General features: G+C 33.1%; 2 protein-coding genes across 2 annotated transcripts in view; one reads left to right on the top strand and one right to left on the bottom strand.

The window, feature by feature from the left end:
- The window catches only part of tjp2b (tight junction protein 2b (zona occludens 2)), a 62,293-nt gene extending 52,470 nt beyond the window's left edge, over positions 1-9,823 (top strand). The window contains exons 17-21 of the mRNA XM_073819867.1: positions 753-974; positions 2,962-3,078; positions 5,640-5,987; positions 8,310-8,395; positions 8,642-9,823. Coding sequence (XP_073675968.1) covers positions 753-974; positions 2,962-3,078; positions 5,640-5,987; positions 8,310-8,395; positions 8,642-8,813 — 945 coding nt within the window. The 3' untranslated portion in view covers positions 8,814-9,823. The remainder of the gene's footprint in view (positions 1-752; positions 975-2,961; positions 3,079-5,639; positions 5,988-8,309; positions 8,396-8,641) is intronic.
- Positions 9,824-11,355: 1,532 nt separating this feature from the next.
- pierce1 (piercer of microtubule wall 1) lies at positions 11,356-12,435 on the bottom strand. The gene is made up of 3 exons (XM_073818595.1): positions 12,040-12,435; positions 11,658-11,736; positions 11,356-11,580 (listed from the first exon to the last, which is right to left on the bottom strand). Exons 1-3 carry the CDS (start codon positions 12,201-12,203, stop codon positions 11,398-11,400), a joined length of 426 nt encoding a protein of 141 aa, XP_073674696.1. The 5' UTR covers positions 12,204-12,435; the 3' UTR covers positions 11,356-11,397.
- Positions 12,436-17,731: the final 5,296 nt, after the last annotated feature.

Below are 17,731 nucleotides of genomic sequence, written 5' to 3'. Positions count from 1 at the left end.
TAAAAAATAGAAAAAATATACTATTTATTATAAATAGATTTTATATTAATATAATTAAACAGATATTTTTTTGTACTTTTTGAATGTCAGTCCTGCAATTTCTATCATTTATAATAATTTAAACAAATATACAAATATATGTGTAAAATATTTATAAATCATTTAATATTGTGTAAAAATAAATAGAAAAAAATATAGCTTGTAGTAGAAGTAGTAATTATAATAATAATTTATGAAATTAAAGAGCTAAAGTTAGAAACAGAATAAGGTAAAGTATTTAAAATTTACCCCATGATTACTTAATTGTGATATTAGGGAGGGAGATATATGAAATGTATTTAATGTAATCAAAATAACAATATAAAGAGATTTTTCAAAGAACACTAACGCATGATTAATCATGTACATTAAAACCAGAAACAGGCATTAAAAATAAATCAAATATGATTTCATGTTGACTTTAATGCAACATTTTACAGCATCTCTTTACTTTAAGACTTCTTCATTCACATTTTCCCACTTTCTCTTTCCCAATATTCCTGAATGTTTTCCTTACAGTTAAACTCATAGTTTCAGCTGCTAATGCATGTCTTCCTTTTCTGAAAGTCATGATAGTCATTCCTCCTGTTTTTCTGTGCTTTTACTGTTCATCATTCTTCGGTGGTGCTCTACAGCTTTCGTTCTGTTTTGTTTTTGTTTTCTTTTGTTTTCACTCCTCTCTGTACACAAGATCCATCATGTGTCTCTTTTAGCTGGACGGGACGGAGGGGGACCTTGACGTTCACGACGACCGCATGTCGTATCTCTCGGCCATGAGCGCTGACTATCTCAGCATGGACAGCCGGCTGACCAGCGACTACGACGACACGGCGGACGAAGGCGGGACGTACACGGATAACGAAGCGGACGAGCCGCTCGATCGCCAGCGGGTGTCGGCCATTAGCCGCTCCTCTGAGCCAGTCATGCCAGAGGAGGTTAGAGCATGCCTGTACACATTTGACATATCTACAGCGTTCCCAACTGCTATTGAAAACCTGGAAATGTTAGAAAAGCTTCATGTAGTTCCACACACAGGCATGCATACTGATTACAAACATCGTTGACTATTTATAACGCCTGAAGACACTTATGGATAATGCATCTTTCACAGTGATGGGCGAACTGCATGCACGTGCATTGACATTCACACACTTAAACATGCTTGCTGCGAAGCATCCCACACAGTTGCCTAGATCAGCACTAAGTCAGCTATGTGTTTGAGGAAAGACAGCAGAGGTCGAGCCAGCAGGGAAATACATTTTCATATTGAGAACAAGACATTAGCACTCACTTGTCATGCTTGCGTAACGTGCTGTAAATGCGAGAATGGCATAATAATCAGCTTACATGGCAAATCACACGGATTTCATGCTTTTCCAAAAAAAAAGGTGAACATTCAGTGCTTTCAAACATCTGTGCAAAAAGCAGACTCTTCTGCCCCCTTCTGGTAGATGTGGGAACTACAGCATTCTTGGTCGCTAAATATTTACTGAATTGAGTGACATTAATTATGATTATTCCAGCAAATGTCATTATTAGGGTTTCTATGGTTATGAATATTATTATTATAATGCAATTACATGGAAAACTTAACATTAGCAACTGAAATAAAAAAGTAATAATGAATAATAAAAACAAAAAATGTAATTGAAGTATGAAACATTTACTAAAACTGAAGTTAAAAGTTAAATAGAAATAGTTATTGTTAAACTTTTTATATTTTATTATTAGAATGTTTTGTTTTGACAATTATCTATTACATTTTATTAAATATATTTTAGAAAAAGGATAAAAGCACATACGAAAAAATTAAATAAAGTATGAAAATGTACTAAAACTGAAGTAAAAAAGCTAAATAGAAATATTTATTATTAAAAATGTACATTTTATTAAAAAAATATTTTACTTTTATGAAAATTATTTATTACATTTTATTAAATATATTTCAGAAAAATGATAAAAGCACCTACGAAATTACACAATTGAAATTAAAACTAATAATCAAAAAATAAGTTGATTCAATGCTAATTTAAATAAAAATAAATTTAATTAAATTTTACTTATAAATAATAAATATAATTATTAAAATAATTAAATAATTTTAATTATTAAAAATAAAAGCTGATTCAATGCAAAAAATAAATAAACAAATTAAAGCTAAATAGAGATATTACAAAACTAATAAAAATGACAAAAGCACATAAAAATGACTAACTTAAACTAAAATTAAAATGAATATAAATATGAAAATATAAAAAAATAAAGGTTCATTTTTATTTATTTATTTATTTTATTTATTTATTTAACCTTTATTTTGAAAAACTGAAATGAAAATTAATTAAAAAAAAATTAGAAATGTTAATTTTTGTTAATATGCAAATAACTGGAATAAAAAAATGTAATTAAAGTACTAAAATTATTAAATAAAAAGGTAATAAAAAATATTTTATTTTTATGAAAAGCATTTATTACATTTCATTAAATATACTTAGAAAAAATAATAAAAGCACATAAAATTACTCAAATGAAGAAAATAAAAGCTGATTCATCAGCAATTTCAAGTAAAAATACATTTAAGCTAAATAGAGATAAATATGAGCTTTTATAGTAATAAATATTTTATCAATAATAAAAAATATATATACTGTACTGTATACTATTAGAAAATTGTGATTTAAAAGGCCTTATCAAATATAATTAATAAATGATGTTAAAATAAAAAATCAAATAGTAATAATAAAAATAGCACAACTTTTTAATAACATAACTTTTTTTGAAGCCTTTTAAATTAATCATGAAGAACTGGAAAGTAAAAAAACAAACACATTCCTGACTGTATGTTTGCTTTACTCCGTATGTATGCGACAATGCATTCCCTGCCTAGATGTCTTACGTTATCTGAATTTTTTCTTGCTCCAACAGATCCTCAGGAAGTCCAGCCCAGAGATTCGAGGTCGTATCCGGCGGGTGGGCAGCAGAGAGATGCTGACAGAGGCTAGTCCCCCCATAATGTCCACCTTCCTGCCTGACCCTGCAAAGGTGAGTTATGTCGTGTTCCCCAGTGTCTTTCCTTTCTTAAAAACACCATTCATCAAGATATTACAATAGTGTCAAAAAAAGACTAGAAATGTGTATACTAGAACAAATGGCGTATTTAGACATTTGTGACACACTTTAAACAAAAAAATGGCATTGCATTAATATTTTAATAAATGGCATGCATCCATTTTTAAGTTTGCAGTAAAGATTGTGAACTGACTCTGACTAACACGACTCTTCCCCTGACTGCACCCGCATTCATGCAGAAGAACGGCCTGATTTGGCGCAACCATTTTTCCAGCAGTTCTGAATCGTCGCGCAGCAGCTCAATGACAAAATGTGGTACGCTGTAGAGCCAAGCCGTGATCGCTGTTGTGCCAAATGTTTGGTTTAACTACTAGTATACTAGTGTACTGCAACTGTCAGCATCTAGTTGATTTTGAACAAACTGACAGACAAAAGATTTTAACTGGAGGTAAAGTAGTTTGGTTAAGCATTTACAATAAGGTTCAACTCTGTAACAATAGTTAATGAAAATTGTAGTTTTATAGTATTTTTTTTGTTTGTATAAATGTCATACATTATACTGTATTGTGTTGTTAATATTTTTTTCATAATACATTAAGCCATATTTTATAATAATAATAATAATAATAATAATGTTATATTGTATTCATATTTTTCCATAATACATTACAATAATTTAACTTTAAATAGGAAAATAAATTCTATTATAAGATATTATATTATTAATTCATATTTTTTCATAATACATTAAGCCATCATTTAACTTAAAATGGGTAACATTTATTATATTATATTATATTATATTATATTATATTATATTATATTATATTATATTATTAACTCTTTTTTTAAATACATGTTTAAATCTAGGTTAATTTATTACAATTTATATTATATTATTAATTAATTTTTCGAAATTAATTTTTAAAATCTAGGCTATTATATTATATTATATTATATTATATTATATTATATTATTATTATTATTATTATTATTATTATTATTATTATTTCATAATACTTTAAGCCATAATTTTAATTTAAATAGGTAAACATTTATTATATTATATTTAATTTAATTTAATTTAATTTAATTTCAAAATACATTAAAGTTCAACTCTGTATCAATAGTTAATTAAAATTGTATTTCATTTGATAGTATTTTTTTAAATCTAGATTAATACATTACATATTATAATGTGTTGTATATATTATATTATATTTTATATTATATCATATTATATTATTAATATTTTTTCATAATACATTAAGCCATAATTTTAATTTAAATGGGTAAACATATATTATATTATATTAAATTATATTTCAAAGTACATTAAAGTTCAACTCTGTATCAATAGTTAATTAAAATTATGTCATTTTATAGTATTTTTTAAATCTAGGTTAATATATTACATATTATAATGTGTTGTATTATGTTATATTATATTATATTATATTATATTATTCTTTTTTTCATAATACATTAAGCCATAACTTCTATAAATCTGTATTCTATTCTATTTATTATATTATATTGTGTTATATTATACTATAGTATAGTATAGTATAGTATAGTATAGTATATTACAGTATATTATTAATTCACTTTTCAAAATACATTAAAGTTCAACTTTGTACCAACAGTTAATTAAGGTTTTATTTCATTTTATAGTATTTTTTTTTTTACATCTGGTTAGTATAAATATTAAATATAATATAATCTTATATTATATTATTAATTCATTTTTTTTTCATAATACATTAAGCCATAATTTAACTTTAAATCAGTAAACTTTAAAAATATAATACATTTAGAAATTAACAGCATACTGTAGATGTAAACTACATAAATAACAGTATATTTACTTAACAGTATTTTTTAAATCTGGTTTGGTGTTCATTTGTTATATTGTATTATTAATTAATTTTTCAAAATACATTAACTCATTATTTTAAATTACATTAAAATACAATGTTAAAAATGTATTAATATATGTATAAATTAACATTGATAACCTATATAAATAAATGCTATGAAAATTGTTTATTTTCATTGTTTTATTTTCATTATACTATTGTAGTATTTTTTTATATTGTGAATTAAATTTTTGTTGTTGTTGTTGTTTTATAAGATTTAGATTTTTTTCTGTTTTAGTAATTTTAGTACATTAGTACATTTAATTGCCAAACATAAAAAAACTATAACTGTTTCATGATACCTAATGCATTAACTCATGTTAACAAATTGAACCTTATTATGAAGCATTACTAGTAGTTTTTATTTTTTTGGCAGTGTTTATAGAAAAAACTGGAGCAATTAGTTCATGTTTGAGATTTTACTAGTAGGTAGAGTTGTGTTAGTAGGTTTTGTGTTTCAGTGTGAAAAGCAGTGGTGATGACTTAATCCAATGATAAAATTGTCTTTCCTTGTGGTTTAGGCAGAGTTTAACCCATGGTTAAGTATAGTGGGAAACCCTTTGTTTTTATTCAGCAGTGCTGTTCTCCAACACACATATTCATTTGTCTTTCAGGTAAAAATGCTGTCTCAAGTGGAGGTGTCACGGGCGCAGTACGACCCCTCTCGAAACTACGACTCTCGCTCAAGCAGTCCCGCGAGCAGCGAGCACCCGCGCAGCCAGGACTCTCCCGCAAAAACCAAGCCCCCGCCTCCCCCCACAGCTCTCAAACCTACCTACGTGTCCCGCAGCTCCAGAGGCCTCGTAAACAGCCCCCCAATACGGGACAGTGAACACCTGGGGAACAGTCCTGACGATCCCTCTCAGAGGTCTTTCCTGGGCAAAGTGAAGGCCTTCGAGCAGATGGATCACGTGGCCCGGACACAGAGAGTCATGGAGATCCAAGAAGCCCAGAACGCCAGGGTGAGTGCTCACCATCTTTAGGTTTTGCGTGATAAATGACACAACAAAATGACAAATTGACAATTCTTTTTTTTTTTTTTTTCAAAAACTATCACCAATCTCTTCTAGTGCTCGGTTGGCATAGTAGTTCCTTGTGTTTGTCAACCAGTAACTTGGCATCGTTCTGAAATGCTGGTTCCAGAAACTTGACCTACATGTTGTCTAATTGGTCAACAATAAATTTGACTTATTTGATGTTTCATTGGATATTTGTCTGTTCCTTTTATCCTCTATATTTTTCTGTTGTCTGTAAAGATGCTTTGGAACAATATATCTACATAATATACAATATACACTACCAGTCAAAAGTATTTGAACAGTAAGATTTGTAATGTTTTAAAAGAAGTCTCTTCTGCTCACCAAGCCTGCTTTTATTTGGTCCAAAGTACAGCAAAAAAAAATTGAAATATTTTTACTATTTAAAATAACTGTTTTCTATTTGAATGTATTTTAAAATGTAATTTATTCTTGTGATCAAAGCTGCATTTTCAGCATTATTACTCCAGTCTTTAGTGTCACATGATCCTTCTGAAATCATTATAATCTCTGCTGTTCAAGAAAAATGTATTATTATTATTATTTAAAATAGTACATTTTTCAGGATTCTTTGATGAATAGAACAAAATCTGAAATAAAAAGCTTTTGTAACATATATACTAACTATACCATTCAAAAGCTTGAACTCAGTATATATTTTATTAGATTTTTTAATACTTTTATTAAGCAGTGATGATTTAAATTGAGCAAAAGTGATGATAAAGACATTTATAATGTTACAAAAGATTTCTATTTCAGATAAAATTTTCTATTCATCAAAGAAACCTGAAAAAAATCTACTCAGCTGTTTTCAACATAATAATATTGAATGTTTTTTGAGCAGCAGATCAGAATATTAGAATAATTTCTGAAGGATCATGTGACTGGAATAATGATGCTAAAAATTCAGCTTTTAAATCACAGGAATAAATGACATTTTCAAATATATTCAAAAATAAAATAGTTATTTTAAATAGTTAAAAATATTTTTGCTATACTTTGGATCAAATAAATGCAGACTTAAACATTAAAACTCTTACTGTTCAAAATCTTGTGACTGGTAGTGTACATACTGAGAATAAATGGAATGGAATTTAAATTTTACATTTAAATAAAGTAAATTTCCTACCATAAATATATCACAACTTAAATTTGCTTAGTAATATGCATTGCTAACAATTTCATTTGGACAACTTTAAAGGTGATTTTCTCAATATTTTGATTGCACCCTCAGATTCCAGATTTTCAAATAGTTGTATCTCGGCCAAATATATCCTTAAAAAAAGCTTATTTATTCAGCTTTCAGATGATGTATCAATCTCAATTTCAAAAAACGGACTGGTTTTGTGGCCCAGGGTCACATATTATTAATTATATTACTTTTAAATACACATATTTGTATTAAATATAACATTTTATATTCATATTTACACTTTCTCCTCTTAGAAAACCGACCATAAATGTTGATGATTCATCTTGCATATAGAAATATTGTCTAATAATATGTCTCCTCCCAAATTATAAATACCAGTTGTATGTGGCAAATCATAGTTCTGATTGACTCATTTTCTGCTTAAAGGAGTAGTTCACTTTCAGAACAAAAATTCACAGATAATGTACTCACCCCCTTGTCATCAAAGATGTTCATGTCTTTCTTTCTTCAGTCTTGAAGAAATTGTGTTTTTTGAGGAAAACATTTCAGGATTTCTCTCCATATAATGGACTTCTATGGTGCCCCCGAGTTTGAACTTCCAAAATGCGTTTAAATGCAGCTTCAAATGGCTCTAAATGATCCCAGCCGAGCAAAAGGGTCTTGTCTAGCAAAACGATCGGTTATTTTCTAAACACATTTACAATTTATATACTTTTTAATCTCTACACAGAGTACACACAGACCTAGACAAGATGAGCATTTGAGGTTAAAAAGTATATAAATTGTAATTTTTTTTAGAAAATAACCAATCATTTTGCTAGATAAGACCTTTCTTTCCTCGGCTGTGATCATTTAGAGCCATTTGAAGCTGCATTTTGGAAGTTCAAACTCGGGGGCACCATAGAAGTCCATTATATGGAGAGAAATCCTACAATGTTTTCTTAAAAAAACAATTTCCTTACGACTGAAGAAAGAAAGACATGAACATCTTGGGTGACAAGGGGGTGAGTACATTATCTGTAATATTTTTGTTCTGAAAGTGAACTACTCCTTTAAATATTGATGTTAGAAATTCTCAATTTGTCTGTTTTCAGGTGGAGATTGCTCAGAAACATCCAGACATCTATGCCGTCCCCATGAAGTCTCAGAAACTGGACCACAGCAGGCCACAACCTATTGGGTAAGAGTCTGGTTTTGTTCTGAAGGTGTGGTTACATGAGCAAAATTTTGCAAGCGAAAAAGGTATAGAAGTCACTTTCAAACCTCACAGCTTTTCACTCAGGCTTGTTGTGAAATTTACGCCCTTGCATGAAAATCCCAATCGTGTGCATTCCTATTGATCTGGCTGGATTTCATCCACAGAAATTAGCGGAATAAATGTGCACTCAGTCTTTCACTGATCTTTCTGCTTTTGCTTTGCATCCAGCTCCAGTGCGCGACCAGAGCCCCAGACGCCTCCCTCCAAGCTGCCATACAAGGAAAGCCGCCCGCTCGGCCTGGGCGAGGAGCCCGGAGATGAGTTTCGGCATCAGCTGGCGGAGCAAACCAAGCGCGGCTATTACAACACCACACAAAAGTATCAGGACACTGAGCTGTAGAGTTCCTCTGCTTCGGCTCACCGCACAGCTTCACCATTCCACCGGGGCGCCGCCCTGCACCAAAACTGCTGCTGACTTGGAAGTCCCGTTTGCTTTTAAGTTTCCCACGCGTATATATTAGTCTTTTTCACTTCAGAGAAGTTCAACTTTCTGTCCATGAGGATAGAATCTTATAGTTTTTTTCTATATATATATATATATATATATATATATATATTTGCTTTAGTTTTGTTTCCCTCCGTGTGATCCGAGAACCATGTTTTCTTGCCTATGCAATTTAAGTTTCTGCAACGCAACAGAAACGTCTCGCCACGAGTCTCTCTCTCTCTTCACTCCATGAAAACCTTAAACCTGTCGTGTGCTACAGACCAGCTTTTTGTTACTTTCTTTTTATAAGCCTGATGAAGCAAAACTGTTTTAAAAACGTCACTCTCTTTAAGGTTTATACTATCTTTGCATTCCTTCATTTCTGATCATGTGTGTGTGTATATGATGTAAGACGATACACTGGATTTTGTTACAACGTTTTGAAGTGCCTTTTACTTTACAAATAACGTTGGAGGTTTGTGGACTTGACAATCCAGCCCTCTGGACAATATTTTTGCTGCTTACAGCTCCAAGGAAAAACAGGGAAAAGTCAACACCAAAACCCTTAATACCATCCGCCCGTATCCTCAGTGTAGCGACAGCAACGGCGGACGACTTTCCAAAGGGACGCTTCACGATTCAGGTCGATGCTGGTTGGTTCGAGTGATTGAAATTGCTGTTGTCACGGTTTGTCTTATTTCAACCCCACCGCATTACGTTTTTAACACGCTTGATTGTACGTTGGTCCGCTTTACCTCCACGTATTGGTTCAAAGTGCTTCTAAAACTCGTGGATTATATTTTGATGGCTTCCACTGTGTGTGAGGGTCACACGCTGAGAGAATATTTCCTGGACATTTAAGTTCAGGTCTACTGTGGAATTTCACTCTACTACACCAAATAAAATAAACTATATTGACATTACTGACTTAGATGTGTGTTTTTATTCATCCCAACAGGAAGTGTCTTGGAATCCATCAACCAGAGGGATATAAACAATTCAATTTTTCTAAAATTTAAAGAACCAAAAATAAAATTTCTGTCAGCAATTACTCCCCCTCATGTAGTTCCAAAACCAGAAATTTTGGAAACCAAACAACATTTGAGCCCATTGACTTCCTTTGTTGGACTATGGTCATCTTTTGTTTCACAGAAGAAAGTCATGCAGGTTTGTATGGAAGCCCATTTTTTCTTCTTTCTAAGACTTTTTTTCTCATTGCATGATACAAACTCACAATTCAGATTTTTTTCCCTATAAACTCACAATTGTAAGTTATAAAGACAGAATTTTGAGATTAACTCACAATTCTGAGAAATTAAGTTCGAACTGTGTGATATAAACTCGCAAATCTGACTTTTTTCAAAACGTTTTTTGAGAAAATAAGTTAGAATTGCAAGATATTGCAATGCAATTACAAGTTTTAAGTCAGAATTGTGACATGAACTTACAATTGTGAGAAAAGGTCAGAATTGCAAGAAAAAAAATCTGAATCGCAATTCTGACTTTATTTCTCACATACAAGCTGCTTTCATTAAAATAGTAGTCTAATATTTCATCAACCAGACTTGAAATGTTAAGAACAATCACAAATGTTGTCAAGATCCTAGATATCCTGGTTCAATTTGGCCAACCACAAATGCCTTTTGTTCCTCAGACAGTTTTTAACACCCTTCTCCATGATTTGTTATAACTTTTGGCAGTCTATAGACGTTTTTCCTGAACACGGAAGTAAGTCCGACTCTTAATTGAAAGAATGCTTTGCATTTCCGGTCTGCATTGTTTCTAGTCAAATTAGGGTATATTCCGAGCTAATAAACTAATGTTAAACCTATTAAAATGTTTTTAAAAAGCACATGGCTCCATAGCGCCATCACTTGGCAATGTCGCAATGACCGTCATTTGTTAGTGCCTCACTTTAATGAGTGTGTAGATGACACGAATCAGCGGACGTTAGCCACATTAAAAACAGATGGACGCTATTTGAATGGGTTCCTATGGAAACCGAAACAGAAAAGTATTCAATCTGAGGTTAGAATTCGTAATGGCGGCGCTCATCGTTTACTCAGGAAAAAGGTCTATAGTACTCCAAATGTTTTTTCACAGTCCAACTGATTAGTACAGTCCAAAACATGGCAATAATTGACCATTTTCAGCAGCAATAACCAGCAAAGTTGGCAAGTTCCATTCAGTTAAGTAGCATTGTTTACGTTCAGTGCCGCCAATTGATGACACGCAGTGAAAAAACTCTACATTAATATCATGCAATTTTGACTTTATAACTTACAACTGCGAGTTTATATCAGGCAATTCTGAGGGAAAAAAAGTCGCAATAACAATTTTATTCCGTGGCGGAAATGGGTTTCCTAGGTTTGGAACAACATGAGGTAAGGACTATTCTTACAAACACACTCCAATAACACAGCGATGACAATCAAAACATTACTAGCATCACAAATTAGCTTGGCTGGTTTATTATATACAAAAAAGAGATATTAATTTACTGAGATTTCCCATATGTGTTGTATAAGTAATGGAAATTGATTCTATCGTGAAACGCAGTCATTCCATCGGGTCCAGTGAGTCGGCTCTTGTCCACCGCTGTGTTGAAGCCGTTATCCTTGTACATGCCACTCTTCAGAAGATGCTCAGAAAACTTCCGACGACTTCCGTTAAAGGTTGTCTGAAAAATAAACAGCATGTATAAATACTGTTGTGTGAATAATCTTAACAATACATCAGTCTGTGATGAGTACTCACCGGCATTTCATGCACTGTTGGTCTTTTGCTTCCATATGTTTGATTTGTTGTTTGATATAAAGGGTTGATCGTTTTTTGTCTGGAAAGCATAATGAGACTTCTTATTATTTTAATATACGTATTTATGTATACACCGTCCGAAGTTTAGCTTCAGCCCTAATTAAACACCTGAAATGCTAATCAAAGTCTTCAGGATTACTAGAAACTTCCAAACAGGTGTGTTGGAGCTACATGGTCACCCAGAAACAGGATTGGACACTCATGATGTAAGATATGCAACTAACGTTAAACAGCTAAAAACGAATATATAGGCTAAATACAACGACTGAATAAATACATTTAGGTCACATATGATGCACTGCGGCTGAGTGACTCTTCTCACCTGTATCCTCTGAAACACTCCGGATTATTAAAGCGAGCTGGTAAGTTTTTATCCACATTGTACACATCGCTTGTCTTTATTTCAGCTGCATCAGACAAGGGCTCAGTTCTTATTCCTTCATCCGCGGAATGATCCTCCATGTTTCCGTTTGTGTCTTTAGACATCCGTACCACTCGTGGTTGCTAACAACATTGTAACTAGGTGACGTCAACCGGGGTTAAATTGGTTTTGTTTTTGATATTCGTGACACATTCAGCGATAAACACCAATAACTTTAAAACGACTTGCCCTAAAAAAGTCTAAACGGTGTGATAGCCAAAAGGGCATAGCTGATCATGTTTCACAGCCTTCATTTTCAGTATTTTCGCTCTGTATAATGAGTACTGCCCCAAACAAGCCGTCGCAATGTGCATTAAGCCGGGAGAGCTCGCTCTCAGCGGAGCGTTCAGTAAGGGACCGTGGGGAAAGTGCAAGTTTTCTTGTTTTTTTTTTTTTTTTTTTTTTTTTTTGCTGTAGCTCAGTGAGCGTTGTTTTTGTGATAGCTTATTTGTAAAGCCTTTCATGCATGGTACAGATGCTATAAATTGTATTATATTGTAAAATAACAAATATATCAACATAAATAACCATTTAAAATGAATTATTATATCATTAAATGGCAACTTTACACATACATATGGAGACAAATTTACATTTTGCCTGCCAAACATGTACAGCACAGGTCAAGGAGTCAGTACAGAATAATTTAGAATATCCAGAGGACAGTGTAAGTAATACAAGGATGAAAGTATAATAAGTTCATACAATCAGCTATTTTTTATGTTTGCCTATATTGCTAACAGGTTTCTGCACATATGTAACAATTGTTATTGTTCCTACAATGTGTTTTATTAATCATATATATATATATATATATATATATATATATATATATATATATATATATATATATATATATATATATATATATATTGTCAGCTGTGGCTTTATGTCCCATTTTACTCCTTTGTTGCATGGTTTCCACATACGTGGACAGGTAAATCATTTTTTAATGGAACTGAATTTTATGAAAATGGAATTCAATTTTAGCGTCATGTTAAAATTATGAAAAAAATCATAAAATAATTTAGATAATGTTTTCCATAATTCATGCATGAAAGGGTTAAAGGGCCTATAGACATGAGACCACTGTCAATCAATAGAAGGGGACAGGAGATTAGGGAATTGCATGTCCAAAATTAACATTCTTTTTCAAAAAACTTTCATCAGCAGGATCATAGAGACATGAGACCAGTGTCAATCAATACAGGGGGACAGTGGACATTTTTCACATCCTTCCAATTTACCCCCAAAGGTATAAAAGGGAATTACATGTCCAAAATTAACTTTCTTTTTGTAATAACTTTTTACAACAGGAAGATAGAGACATGAGACCAGTGTCAATCAATAGAGGGGGACAGTGGACATTTTTCACATCCTTCCAATTTACCCCCACTGGTAGAAAAGGGAATTGCATGTCCAAAATTAACCTTCTTTTTGTAATAACTTTTTACAGCAGGACGATAGAGACATGAGACCAGTGTCAATCAATAGAAGGGGAGAGTGGACATTTTTCACAACCTTCCAATTTACCCCCACTGGTAGAAAAGGGAATTGCACGTCCAAAATTAACCTCCTTTTTGTAATAACTTTTTACAACAGGAAGATAGAGACATGAGACCAGTGTCAATCAATAGAGGGGGACAGTGGGCATTTTTCACAACCTTCCATTTTACCCCTACTGGTAGAAAAGGGAATTGCATGTCCAAAATTAACCTTCTTTTTGTAATAACTTTTGTCAGCAGGACGATAGAGACATGAGACCAGGGTTAATCAATAGAGGGGGACAGTGGACATTTTTCACAACCTTTAAATTTACCCCCAATGGTAGAAAAGGGAATTACATGTCCAAAATTAACCTTCTTTTTGTTATAACTTTTATCAGCAGGTGCATAGAGACATGAGACCAGAGTCAATCAATAGAGGGGGACAGTGGACATTTTTCACAACATTTCATTTTACTAGTGGCTGATTAAGGAATTGCATCTCCAAAATGAATATTATTTTTGTAATAGCTTTTTCCATCGGTTAGATAGAGATATAAAAACAGTGTTACAACGTAGGTGTCACACCCCCAGACTTTCATGTTGGTTTCTCCCATTCTCCCCCGCAGTTCAGAGTGTTTTTGGTTTCTCCCTCATTGTCTACACCTGGATGTGTAATCAGTCTGTCTATTTAGTGTGTGTGTTTTCCCCTCAATGCGGTCGGTCTTTAATGTTACCACTCTGTGTTCCTGTGTCTGCCTGTTTCCCATTGGATTTATTAAATACACGTCTTTTTATTACGTCGTTGTTCGTGTGTTCCTGCCTGATCCATGACAGTAGGGGAGGAGAGTGTGCAACTTTCAAAACCTTTAATTTTTCCTTAGTAGCTGATCAGGGAATTGCATGTCCAAAATTAACCTTTTTGTAATAACTTACTTCAGCAGAAAATTAGAGACATGACACCAGTGTCAATGAACAGAGGGGGACAGTGGCCATTTTTCACAACTTTTCATTTTCCTTTGATTGAATCCATGAAGCCATGTACCTAAACAGGATGTCCAGGACCTCTGGCAGAAAAATAGGCCCACAACATTAAAGATCCAGTAGTATTTTTAACCGTGGACATGGGGTACTTTTTTAATCCCTGTCTTAGCTAGCTTTAGTTTCATTTGACCATAGAAGACCTGTTTGAAGTTCCAATCATGTCTGACAAGTGTTGAGTTTGTTTTTGGATGAGAGAGGAGGATTTTTCTTGAAACCCACTTTAACAACATGTGCTGATGTACAGGCTGTTTGATAATTTTATTTTAGGCTTTCTGACCCCAAGACTCAACAATTCTCTGCAATTCTCAAGCTGTGATCCTTGGAAAGTATTTGGACACTCAAACTCTCCTTTATATAGTGCATTAGGATGATATAGACACACATCCTCTTCTTATTCCTTCATCCGCGGAATGATCCTCCATGTTTCCGTTTGTGTCTTTAGACATCCGTACCACTCGTGGTTGCTAACAACATTGTAACTAGGTGACGTCAACCGGGGTTAAATTGGTTTTGTTTTTGATATTCGTGACACATTCAGCGATAAACACCAATAACTTTAAAACGACTTGCCCTAAAAAAGTCTAAACGGTGTGATAGCCAAAAGGGCATAGCTGATCATGTTTCACAGCCTTCATTTTCAGTATTTTCGCTCTGTATAATGAGTACTGCCCCAAACAAGCCGTCGCAATGTGCATTAAGCCGGGAGAGCTCGCTCTCAGCGGAGCGTTCAGTAAGGGACCGTGGGGAAAGTGCAAGTTTTCTTGTTTTTTTTTTTTTTTTTTTTTTTTTTTGCTGTAGCTCAGTGAGCGTTGTTTTTGTGATAGCTTATTTGTAAAGCCTTTCATGCATGGTACAGATGCTATAAATTGTATTATATTGTAAAATAACAAATATATCAACATAAATAACCATTTAAAATGAATTATTATATCATTAAATGGCAACTTTACACATACATGTGGAGACAAATTTACATTTTGCCTGCCAAACATGTACAGCACAGGTCAAGGAGTCAGTACAGAATAATTTAGAATATCCAGAGGACAGTGTAAGTAATACAAGGATGAAAGTATAATAAGTTCATACAATCAGCTATTTTTTATGTTTGCCTATATTGCTAACAGGTTTCTGCACATATGTAACAATTGTTATTGTTCCTACAATGTGTTTTATTAATCATATATATATATATATATATATATATATATATATATATATATATATATATATATATTGTCAGCTGTGGCTTTATGTCCCATTTTACTCCTTTGTTGCATGGTTTCCACATACGTGGACAGGTAAATCATTTTTTAATGGAACTGAATTTTATGAAAATGGAATTCAATTTTAGCGTCATGTTAAAATTATGAAAAAAATCATAAAATAATTTAGATAATGTTTTCCATAATTCATGCATGAAAGGGTTAAAGGGCCTATAGACATGAGACCACTGTCAATCAATAGAAGGGGACAGGAGATTAGGGAATTGCATGTCCAAAATTAACATTCTTTTTCAAAAAACTTTCATCAGCAGGATCATAGAGACATGAGACCAGTGTCAATCAATACAGGGGGACAGTGGACATTTTTCACATCCTTCCAATTTACCCCCAAAGGTATAAAAGGGAATTACATGTCCAAAATTAACTTTCTTTTTGTAATAACTTTTTACAACAGGAAGATAGAGACATGAGACCAGTGTCAATCAATAGAGGGGGACAGTGGACATTTTTCACATCCTTCCAATTTACCCCCACTGGTAGAAAAGGGAATTGCATGTCCAAAATTAACCTTCTTTTTGTAATAACTTTTTACAGCAGGACGATAGAGACATGAGACCAGTGTCAATCAATAGAAGGGGAGAGTGGACATTTTTCACAACCTTCCAATTTACCCCCACTGGTAGAAAAGGGAATTGCACGTCCAAAATTAACCTCCTTTTTGTAATAACTTTTTACAACAGGAAGATAGAGACATGAGACCAGTGTCAATCAATAGAGGGGGACAGTGGGCATTTTTCACAACCTTCCATTTTACCCCTACTGGTAGAAAAGGGAATTGCATGTCCAAAATTAACCTTCTTTTTGTAATAACTTTTGTCAGCAGGACGATAGAGACATGAGACCAGGGTTAATCAATAGAGGGGGACAGTGGACATTTTTCACAACCTTTAAATTTACCCCCAATGGTAGAAAAGGGAATTACATGTCCAAAATTAACCTTCTTTTTGTAATAACTTTTTACAACAGGAAGATAGAGACATGAGACCAGTGTCAATCAATAGAAGGGGAGAGTGGACATTTTTCACAACCTTCCAATTTACCCCCACTGGTAGAAAAGGGAATTGCACGTCCAAAATTAACCTCCTTTTTGTAATAACTTTTTACAACAGGAAAATAGAGACATGAGACCAGTGTCAATCAATAGAGGGGACCAGTGGACATTTTTCACAACCTTCCAATTTACCCCTACTGGTAGAAAAGGGAATTGCATGTCCAAAATTAACTTTCTTTTTGTAATAACTTTTTACAGCAGGAAGATAGATACATGACTCTAGTGTCAATCAATAGAGGGGGACAGTGGACATTTTTCACAACCTTCCAATTTACCCCTACTGGTAGAAAAGGGAATTGAACATCCAAAATTAACCCTTTTTTTGTAATAACTTTTTACAGCAGGAAGATAGAGACATGACTCCAGTTTCAATCAATAGAGGGGGACAGTGGGCATTTTTCACAACCCTCCAATTTACCCCTACTGGTAGAAAAGAGAATTGCACATCCAAAATTAACCCTTTTTTTGTAATAACTTTTGTCAGCAAGATCATAGAGACATGTGACCAGTGTCAATCAAAAGAGGGGGACAGTGGCCATCTTTCACAACCTTCCAATTTACCCCCACTGGTAGAAAAGGGAATTACATGTCCAAAATTAATCTCCTTTTTGTAATAACTTTTTACAGCAGGAAGATTGACACTAGTCACATGTCTCTATCAATAGAGGGGGACAGTGGACATTTTTCACAACCTTCCAATTTACCTCTACTGGTACAAAAGGGAATTGCAT

The sequence above is a fragment of the Garra rufa genome, chromosome 15 (assembly GCF_049309525.1).
Source record: "Garra rufa chromosome 15, GarRuf1.0, whole genome shotgun sequence".
Taxonomy (NCBI): domain Eukaryota; kingdom Metazoa; phylum Chordata; class Actinopteri; order Cypriniformes; family Cyprinidae; genus Garra; species Garra rufa.
The sequence above is the reverse complement of the archived record's forward strand: the minus strand, read 5'-3'. Positions and strand labels throughout refer to the sequence as shown.

Coding starts and splice junctions, on each gene's coding strand:
- pierce1 (XM_073818595.1), bottom strand. CDS start 12,203: ATGTCTAAAGACACAAACGGAAACATGGAGGATCATTCCGCGGATGAA. Junction 11,737..12,039: donor GAGTGTTTCAGAGGATACAG/GTGAGAAGAGTC, acceptor TATGCTTTCCAG/ACAAAAAACGATCAACCCTT. Junction 11,581..11,657: donor CAACAGTGCATGAAATGCCG/GTGAGTACTCAT, acceptor TTTATTTTTCAG/ACAACCTTTAACGGAAGTCG.